The following is a 10803-nucleotide window of genomic DNA, read 5'->3' on the forward strand; positions in this document are numbered from 1 at the left end:
AACAATGACTTAGGTATATAAAATAAACTATTTTAACGTAATATCTTACTTGCTATATAAGTCTTACAAGACTAACATTCATGAAATTATTCTATCTTGTCTGAACAAACTCTATAAACCAAATCAGGTTTGAGCACTCATGATTTTTTTACAAATTGCGCTCTTTTTTAATCACTATGTTTATATATATATGTATATCACGTAACGAGTGTTTTATAATAGAATAGCAAAACAGTTCCAAATATATCTTAGTTCTCAAAAGTCATAAAATTATTACAAATAATGATTGAAAAAAAAACATATATGAATACGTTTTCGAGTGAAAGTCACCTCTGAAGAAAGTCACACATTGAGTCGCTTCTATTCAGTGTACCTACAGGTAATATTTTAGTGATTTATTTCAATTGTTTTAAGAAGACATTATTAACGTCTTTATATGTCATACTATTTATTTTTTAAAGCCACCTTTGGTATGGTTTTAGATATCTCAGTTTTTTTACCGAAAATAAATATATCTGATTAAAAAAAAAAGAACAAACGGCCTACCAATCGCTACTAAAACATGGATAACAAAGTTGTACCTAGTTTAGGAAGGCTTTAAAAACTGTAATTCTATATTCAAAAGTAATATTTAGTAAAGTGATAATATCGTGTTATTTGATATACTGCATAGGAATGATTCTATAAGTATTCGTAGTATTTCACTCGACACAACAAAATGGAAAGAAGTTGATTGATTACATTGTCCAGTTTAGGGTCATAAGTTTCGAGTTTGTTACAATTTGCCCTAGTTTTGGAAGACTAGAGGACAGCGCTACAACTTTATACAAAGGCAGTCACCAAATTATTAAAAACAATAAATATTTTTAATAGAAACTGATGTACATAAGTTTTTTGGTTACTCTAATATCATATAAATACAAATATCACATGAACTCTCTCGACCAATAAAAACCTGTAGTATGGATACACTTCGGGAATTAATACTCTACAACGTACATAACTATTGTACAATTATTTGATATTTTTGCTGACGTAGATACGTTGAGTTAGTATTATAATTTGTACTTTGAGGCATGTAAGTGATACCCCTGGTGTTGCTAGTTTTCAAAGGCCACGATAACTTCTTACCACCACACCTAGGTACAGTATATTTGTTAACGCTATTTTATATATAAAACATGGTTACATATTTTCCGATTTCATAGATGGCAACCCTAGAATAAGTAAATACAAATTAAAAAGCACTCAATCGGCAATAGTGCCACATCCATGACCACCTCAAAGCTATCATTAATAATGTACTGGAAAAAGCAGTGGGCATTCCTTTTTACATCATAATCATGCAATCAGTTTATTCGACCATATGTTTATAGAAATAAGATACAATATTCAATAATTTTGTAGTTACAATGAGCCTTATAGTGAATTACATACCTTGACATAAATATATATTTTTATTATAGAGCGACGGATCCTAGAAGATAAACCAATATACATAAAGTACTCTAGATGTATTCAATAAATAAATCGCATACATTTGCGTTAACGCACATTTCAAATAAAAGTATGTTGAAAATAACATGTTGTTAAGAATTTATTTTTATTTTAACAAATATATATAACAAATACTATTTTCTCAGAAATAATTGAAACCTGGTTTTATAAATATAGACTATCGTCATCTAAAACTTACGTATGGTTCTTTCAGTTAAACGTGTTGTTTTTACGAGTTAGTTAATATGTATTCCTTGTGCTTAATATTAAAATATGCTCTGTTCAATATGTATAATACCTATCCATGTTCTTCCACGTTATACTTGACAGCGTAAACATTCAAATCCTTTCATATTCATCGCGTTCGTCGATATATCAACATATTCTTGGTACAACGATCAGGTCATCAATATATCAGTCTTTATATACATATGTTGAAAACATAATTGATAGTTATACCATTCACGATTTGTATATGGTATATAACAGTTTATTTTAACCATTGTACGTACTTATACCAATACATATTACGTGTATCAAATCTGGTATTCTTTGGTACTCTAAAATGTATTACGATTATGAAGGCAGGCATGTGAATAGTCCTTTAATAAATTTACTCTTCGTCTCTCTTTCTCTGACATAAATTTCAAGTATAATACGCAAATACTGTGTGCGTATCAAAACTGGGTACTAATCCCAGATTAGAATAAGTTTGAATAAACAGTTAATAGCTTCATGAAATAAATATAACACCACATAATATGGCCCAACATAATCCACTGATTTGACCTCGATATAGTCTGAATGTTCGTTCTAGTGTATTCATGATATTATTAAAGAACCTGAATGAACATTTCTTTCAAAAGTTATATTCAAACATCAAACTTTTACAATTAACAACAACAATTCATGGTCATAAAAACAATAAAATTAATATAATTTTATTTTTATTATTTGCGCATGATAATAAGCTGCAGATGATAGGTAAGCAAACTCTACTCACTACAACAATGTAACTCTCTACTCTACGACAATGTAACTTTTTTTACGAGAAATTATCAATTATATATATTACCTTCACAAATCTCATTCAATGCAATTCTTACACCGTAAAAAAATCCCAAAATATCAACTGTCACTCGTACCATACTACAACGCTGTATAGTAACTACTGATATTTAGAAAACAATATAACTAATTCTGCTGCGACTAGAATTGAAAACTATTATTCTAATTAAGAATTTAGTGTCTAAGTTCATCATCAGTCTCCACGGCTTCACAGCTGTGGTATTTGGAGGAAGTATCGGGACAGCTGTCGGCTATAGACAGGTCGTCCGACGAAGCTGCTGGAGCCTCATGCGCTGCTAGGGGCATTAGTTCTTCGTCTCCTATCCCGTATGTAGGGGTGGTAACGCCATTGCGTTTTATTGTGTTAATCAGGGAATCAGCTTCACGACTCCAACAATCTGTATTATTGTAAAGATATTTATTTTTGTAACTGTGTTGACGGTTTATTGGGCGGTAAGTGGCAACTATCACCTATATTCATGAACAGCACCATGGACATCACATCCTTGTTGTCCTCGTGGTATGTTGCTAATCCGGAGGACTAAGAGTTTATGCTTCCGTATATTATAAATAGGTGGGGGTGAACGAGAGCCTCAAAACCAACGACGACGACTTTATAGAAAGTCTACCGCTGATAACTAGATCACTACATACAAAGAAACAAATAATACAAAAAAACTTTAATATAAAATTCTCTAACTACCTCGAACCAATACTTTTAATTAATTTTCATGTAATTTACACCTTATTAAAAAACAATTAAACTGACTCAAACTTTTTTATTCTTTGATCGCTCTGCTATGCTATTTAGGTGTTTATTATTTGTTTGCCTATCTATGATACCCCGGTTACCTCCTTAGCATTATTGATCAAAGAATAAAGTACTCACTGGGTCTTTTCTCAGGTGGCACAGGCTGCACGGTTGTGGGCGGTGGTGGCTTGCAAGCAGACCGTAGTCTTCTAGGACTCCGAGCTAGAGCGTGGGAGATGCTTGGTAATCTTATATCTAAATGGGATCCCCTCTCTGTTACTATTTTGTTGTTCATCGCATACAGCTTGGTGGTGATGTCGCGGGCTATTAGTGTAGTGATCACGCAAGCAAGATAAGGCTCTTTCACGAACAGATACTCGAGGGAACTCCTTTGCCAGTACACGTAGCGGCAGGATGATGCAGCTACTATTGATACCTGTTCCACACAAATTCGTTAATAAATAGCCCTAATGTATAATTAAAACGCTACAAAATGGGTTTAAAACTGAAAACACATAAGTTTACCATATATAAAAGAGTCAATATTAAAATACCTTACTTTTTAAAGTTGAATTGAGTTGTATATATATTCCCTTATCTGTGATATAAACAACTAGCTATAATAAAGTTATATATCTATATGTATGTTTTATTCTAGTATTTATATTGCTTTCTTAGACTTCATAGATATCTAATTTTATTCATCTAAATCGTCAAATAATTAAAGAACTAAATGATCCAATTTATTCTACTAATTAAACTACCTGCATCTGTAATGAAAATATAACGAAGAATCACTCCATTAGCAAAGAAAATGAAGTATGTACTTTATAGTATGTAGGAAATCGATCACGTGACTGCGCAATTTGCATGAAGCATCAATCTTCTATAGCGAAAGCTCTTCAATTTTAGGAGCTGAATTCCGAATTGTTTTGCACCTTTAAAAGGTAAAATTGATATTAACTGAAGTAAACCCAATTGAATAAGTAAGTAATTTGCACTTATTATTAAAATAACAAACATACAAAAGATAAATCTTACAATTACACATTATTTTTAGACACCGATAGGATACTTTAAGTTACAGAAGAGCAGAAAATAAAAATTCTATTCTCAAATATCTAGTCCAAATATTTGAGAATCGAAGTCTATCTTTAAAAATCTCATTAGAAAATTAATATACCGTACATGAAACAATAGCATATAAACATAAAATGTATATATGTGAATTGAAAAAGAAAAAGGTAAAAAAATAACGTACTATATCGACATTTTCTGATGATCACATATCTTTCCACTACATAATTACATTGTTAACATTATCTAGCAGACTCTATTTAATCACTGTAAACATAGTATAACGTTGTTCGGCTTTCATCGATATTTAACCCCGTTTCTTGCATTTATAGCCACTTTGGCTGTTACACAGCCATATCAGTCAACAAATAGGTCAACGGAATGGGGTAGGTAGGTAATGCCAAAGCGAGCAGTGACGTACCACTAGGTACATAGCAAACTGATCACGAAAATAAACTCACGCATGTACCTTAAGTAGAGATAGATGTAGTAACTATAATTGTACATAATAATGATACTGCAAAGATACATATTTATATGTCGGTACAGTTAAGTATACAAATTGTAATTCTGTAACGAAAAAAATGTACAAAATTTGCCTCGTGTCTTAACAACCATTTATAGATACTAACTTACTTTTGTATCTAAAACAAGAATACTACACCGAGTGGTACATACATATTTCTATTAAATTTTTCCAATTTCCATACATACTTTTATTTGTACGATTAAGAATTGGTATAATAACAATAATATCCCTGAACACTTCACACATTTGGTCTCCAGCTAATCAGAGATTGTTATGGATACCAGAAAACTGATAGACACATTTTTTTAAATATATATGTACATAATATATTAAGACAGCGCCTAGATCGATACACACAATCATTCTGAAGGATAGAAATGTTTGCACTGTGCGAGGAATCGAACCCATAACAATTGGAAGTAAAGCGGTGTACTAACCGTACCGTCCATCTTCCGTTTCAGACTGTTATAATCTAATCTTGCCATTACTGACTACTAATGCACAGTCAAAACCGCTTAAAACGGTTAAAGAACAGAAAGTTAAAATTTTATAAATACATATAATTATTAGGTAAGCATTCACTAAGGAAAAATATTTAAAATTCAAGAGTATGCAGTAGAAAAAGCTAGTATAGTATAAAATCTATTCATAGCACAATCCGTTCATCAAACTTGGCGCCTATAGTTGGCATTAGCATGACCTCTATGCCTCCATCCATCGCCTGTAATATTTGTTTATATAGGTTAGAGGGTTGAGGCTCTTTCGGACAACGTTGCCAGCGCTGCTCTCCCTTGAATAATGATCTCATCAGTTTACCGCCCGGCCGTGTTAGTTAGCCCCATTGCGTTATTTAACAAGGTGAAACCCTCCTAGAGCATTTTTGCGTGAAATAAGATGCTTTCATTTGACATAAAAGATATAAGGCCCGAGATGAAACTGAGTTGGCATTTAATAGCAACAATATCTCATTTTAATGGCGTTGCAGAAAAGCAAAAAATTAGGTATGTTATAAGCTTTCTGATGGCGTATGATATGAAAGCAGCTCCGTGATGTTGTAACATGCTGGCATGCATAATGTAAATGTAATATTGGAGTCTATACGAAATTATAATACCTATGCCTACATTATTCTTGTGAGTGAGCTACACGTTATACTAAAACATTGTATAACGCAAACATTGAATATCTAAACGATGTCAGTATTATCCCATTTATCATGAAGACTACATCTAAATCCGATAGTGTACCAGACAAACATTTCATTTACACCAGCCCATACATATCTAGGTATATATATAAATCTTTTAACAATAGTTGAACTTACGTATCTTGAACCTCCAATTTCTTAAGTATCTACTATTTTCAACAGGTTTTAATTTGGTAGATACTATTGCGAGGCAATTAATATTTAAACATTAGGGTAATACCTATATTCTCACCTTAAACTTTTCGTCAACTGTGGCTCTACTGGACTCAAACTCGGGTGAGTCCAAAAACTCACAGGGCAGAATTGGATGTAGAAATTGGTGACCACTCATAACGTTTACCTGGTAAATGAATACAATAATAATATACAAATTGAAGATCTAACTTTGTAAAAAATAATCAAATAGTACATACAGAGAAATATGTTCGAAGAAAACCGTTCGAAAAAAAAATTCGAAAATAATTAATAAATGGTTTCGTATCTCTGCACTAGATTTACAAAAAAATAATTTTTTCATAGTATAAAAAAAAGGTGCCGCCGTTCGCTTATATCTTTTAGATTACACAACAGATTTTAATGCAGTTTCAGCAATTGATAGAGTGATTCAAGGGGGAGTTTTATATGTATAATACATGCGTGTTATTATATAGAACTATCCAAGACATTGAAAGATGATGCATCCGTGCAAAGCATATTATGGGAAAGAAAAGTTACGTATTAATAATACTTAGCTTTTCTTTCCCCTTCTTTATCTAGTTTAAAAGACCTTTTTTTAAACTAGATAAAGAAGAATACTCACCTACACGGGCCTTAGCCAAGTGTGGGAGAGGTTGCGCGTTGTTATTATTATTATGGTTTTAGTCACCCTATCTCATTATATTAATATATAATAATGGCCATGCTTAAGGTTATGAACTTATATCAAAATTATACCTATTGATTAATTCAAACAAGTCTCGTACCGTTATTGCTATTCAACTAAATGACACGAAATTGCCTTAAATTACTACGACTGATGACAGTGATATCGATGTTTTTTATTTGTATGTGGCGGCGGAGTTTATGACGCCTTCAGGCACGTTTGTGTCGTTAACCAACGGCTGGAATAGCTACAGTTTATACACTACAAACTTTGGCACGTGAACATCGACAATTGTTTTAAATTTTACCTACCAAATATCTATATCTATCGAACCATTCTATTTGTATTTTCTACTTATAGGTTACTAGTTTTTACCCGCAACGTTTACGTGACTGAAACAATTACGACATTTACGTGAATTTAACCGTTGCAATTTACGTATAATATTCTGTTATTTGCGAGAATTTACCATTAGATGAGCGGCATATTATTGGTTTATCTCATCTATACATACTATCTTAAATTTGGAAGTGTCTAGCTGGTTGTTATCTTTACATAACTAGCAGCACCCGTTCGCAAGTATGACAAATGATCCAGTCATCATTGCACATAATCGTATTAGAGGGAGCATATTTACCAGGCCAGATAGATATATAAGGTAAATTTTAATAATAACTTACCTTTCCAGACAGTAAAAGTCCTAAACGATCAGTCTTAGTTAAGTTTTGCAAAGCATAAGCTTCACCGGCGTGGAGCGACATAATGTGAGCAAAGTCCGGTGACACCATCCGTTTAAACTGCAGTCTCGATACCTGTCATATATAATGAAACGAATAAAATTTTACCTTTGAATCTCCTTATTACTCAACTATGTAAAAATCGGTAGGTTCGGATCCTGTGTCTCACCTTATAGTTATGGCCTTATAAAACTTCTATACAGTTAAAGAAATTATTATGGTTGGTACATTAAGTACAAAATACTTACTATATCGCGTGTGTATCAGTGTATCACGACTGTACAAGATACTTATTATATCGGCCCCTTATGTCAGTAATTTGTATAGTTCCTTATTTTTATATATAAATAGAAATGCTAATTTCCGAGGGATTAAATATGTGGACGCCTGGGAAATAGTATAATCATATACAATAAAAAACTATTACATTTTTTTTGTTTATATCTCACTATAAAAATATAACTCACTCTAAAAGGTTCAAAAAGTGTATGATACACTTCTTCAAGCTCCGGATCAAATTTTACCGGTCGCATCTCGTACACCAAATAAACGACTTGGGCCAGATTCAGGAACACAAATCCAAAGTTCCAGGAAAATGCATCCGGTGAACAAATTACATGCCATGCCCATATTGAATACAGCATGAAACCTAATGAATTCATAATAAAGTAATTAAATTTATAATTATAAAATAACCACCTATATTTTTACGTATAATGATAATATAGGTATTATCAATAAATAACTTGGTCCTAAATATTAAAATTACTTGCTTAAAACTTATGGCGATATCTATACCAACATATATACTTCTAGCTTCGACTTATAGGATCAGAGCTGTAATGAAAAATGTTGTAAAAAAGAGTAAAATATAACGCAGACGAAGTTGTGCAAGTCAACTAGTAGGTACCTACATGACGTATCTACGCGATTTAATCTACATTACACTTTTATAAATTCTAGAACTGTAATGTTAGTTAACGTAACTTATAATGTTAGTTGTATGTTATTTAATTATTATATTTTATTTTTAAACAAAATAATAGTTTTTTAATAATTATCTACTTACCGAAAATTAAAATTGTATGCATCCAGAGTTGGCCTTTTTTTGTACTTGGGGCGCAGTATGAAGCCACAAACAATACATTGGATAGCTAAAATGTTTTCATTATATTCATTAGTTCTTCAGGCATTCAAGGTATTCAAGGCATCGCAAACAAGCATCCAAGGTTAATATTTAAGCATATTGGTGTGCAGTAAAACTTTACCAAGATTTAGAAGTAGTCCTACAGGAAGATAATGCAACTGTTAGGTAGGTGCGTAACTGACATTTGGGCAAGAGATTGTGTTCTTCACTATCAATTATTATTTTACTTCAATTTACGATTACCTACTATAATATATAAGGATAAACAGTGACCACAAAATAAAGAAAAGCCTAACGTTATTAGATTAGAAACCTAACATATTACACAAAACAAGGCCAAAATCAAATGATACTAACCCATTGCAGTATGTGCCTACCTGAAATAAAGGATGCTGTGGAACTCTCCAAAGCGGACACCAGGGCCAATACCATGGTCCTAAAACATAGGATTAAATTTTATGTATATTTTTATTAGTTTTTTATATATTTAATTAGGTTTTTTGCAGTTTTTTTAATAAAGTATTTATTTGCTTACCTGAAGGCATTGTGTAATTAACAGATCCGAATTCTTGAAAAGTACCATTTTCTCCAGGCCATGAATAATTATATTCGGCGATTTCCAAATATTCTGTCATTGACCGTAATCCACCACGAGACATGCTTTATTTTAGAAAAGTTTAAAGGTCCCTGGAATTAAATAATTACTGTAAATATGTCCTTAGACATTCGTAGTGATTATAAATTACGAATTTTTCAGCTGCTCGCACTTCGCAGCTTCGCGCCAAATCAATAATCTGTACGACATGCCCCAGAAATCTAGAATTTGCGCCATCTTGTGGAGAAGAGATCAATTAAACATATTCAATTGTTTATTGCTACAAAAAGGACGTAAACAGTACTTTTATTTTCCTCAATGTTTATTACTACCTACCTATATATTTTATAAACTGCAGTTATCATTAGCTTTATTATGTTGAGTTATGTGCTCTAATGTGAACTAATAAATAGCAATAGTAAGATTTTTAAGCATTGGTGTTCTGTGATTCCTACCTACATTATAAAAATATAGAGAAAATAAGTTTTACTATAATCTGTGGATGGAAAAGTTGACTGCTTGATCTTGACTGACAATGGAGCTTATTGCGGTTGGCGTCAATCAATATTTCATTCATATTACAATGTATTCTGTTTGTTTAATATGATTTCTTCTCCCACTTGTACCCACTGCAACACAGGAAATTTGCAATCATTGATATTTTTAGTGTCAATTTTTTTCTATACAACAAGTTCTTCTATCCGCAAGACTTATTGATATATATCATATCGAAGAGCACATATCCCGCACTCTCTATAAACTCAAGAACATTTCTTTTATTCTATAACTACATTATCTCGACAATTGAAGACATAAAATAAACTAAGAGTATCCATAACAAGCAGACATGGCCGTATGGGCACAGTTCCCTTTGCCTATTACAGTACTATTACTAAAAGTAGAGAAATGATATGTGATTGCTTCTGTAATATTGTCGACGACAAAATGTTTGTTTACGTTTTCTATAAGTTCTGTTGGAACGAAGTATAGGATAGTGTACGAACTGTGTCAGGCAGTCGGGAGGACACTCATAATTGCTTAGCTGCGCTGCGTCACTAATGTAGACCTCTCAAAATAGGCTTAAGGTAAAAAGCTTTCTGGTTGAGACTGGTCTTTTTCATCCCCCTAGAGGGGTGAAGGTTAGGGCTTTGAGGCGAGTCCCTTTGCCCCAGCATCAATTACGGAGGTTATTGTTGTAAGGTAACCACACAAAAATACATTTAGTATTTCCGCACGTATTGTATTTTTAACGGAAATAAGCTACAAACTAACCATATATTTTTTTCTTTCGAACAGCAAAATATTTTAAAGAGGTGTAAGATTTATAAAATGT

General features: G+C 32.3%; 1 protein-coding gene across 2 annotated transcripts; it reads right to left on the reverse strand.

The window, feature by feature from the left end:
• Positions 1 to 454: 454 nt before the first annotated feature.
• LOC131854974 (popeye domain-containing protein 3-like) lies at positions 455 to 9643 on the reverse strand. Of its 2 annotated transcripts, XR_009358086.1 has the most exons (9): positions 9411 to 9643; positions 9253 to 9311; positions 8798 to 8882; positions 8196 to 8377; positions 7672 to 7803; positions 6362 to 6469; positions 3455 to 3752; positions 2573 to 2963; positions 455 to 2339 (listed from the first exon to the last, which is right to left on the reverse strand). XR_009358086.1 is itself a non-coding variant. In XM_059206165.1 (8 exons), exons 1-8 carry the CDS (start codon positions 9532 to 9534, stop codon positions 2740 to 2742), a joined length of 1212 nt encoding a protein of 403 aa, XP_059062148.1. In that variant the 5' UTR covers positions 9535 to 9643; the 3' UTR covers positions 2461 to 2739. The 2 variants fall into 2 exon arrangements, 1 of the variants encoding a protein (XP_059062148.1); XM_059206165.1 differs by lacking the exon at positions 455 to 2339 and having other exon boundaries at positions 2461 to 2963.
• Between the last annotated feature and the right edge of the window lie 1160 nt (positions 9644 to 10803).

Source organism: Achroia grisella, unplaced genomic scaffold, assembly GCF_030625045.1.
Source record: "Achroia grisella isolate CSIRO2021 unplaced genomic scaffold, CSIRO_AGI_Agris_v1 utg126, whole genome shotgun sequence".
Classification (NCBI taxonomy): domain Eukaryota; kingdom Metazoa; phylum Arthropoda; class Insecta; order Lepidoptera; family Pyralidae; genus Achroia; species Achroia grisella.

Bases quoted from the DNA above. Each gene is read 5' to 3' on its own strand.
- LOC131854974 (XM_059206165.1), bottom strand. From the start codon at position 9,534: ATGTCTCGTGGTGGATTACGGTCAATGACAGAATATTTGGAAATCGCC. The intron at 6,470-7,671 runs GTAAGTTATTAT...TTCATTTACCAG, and splicing joins GACTTTTACTGTCTGGAAAG to GTAAACGTTATGAGTGGTCA. The intron at 2,964-3,454 runs GTGAGTACTTTA...ACAATAATACAG, and splicing joins GCCACCTGAGAAAAGACCCA to ATTGTTGGAGTCGTGAAGCT.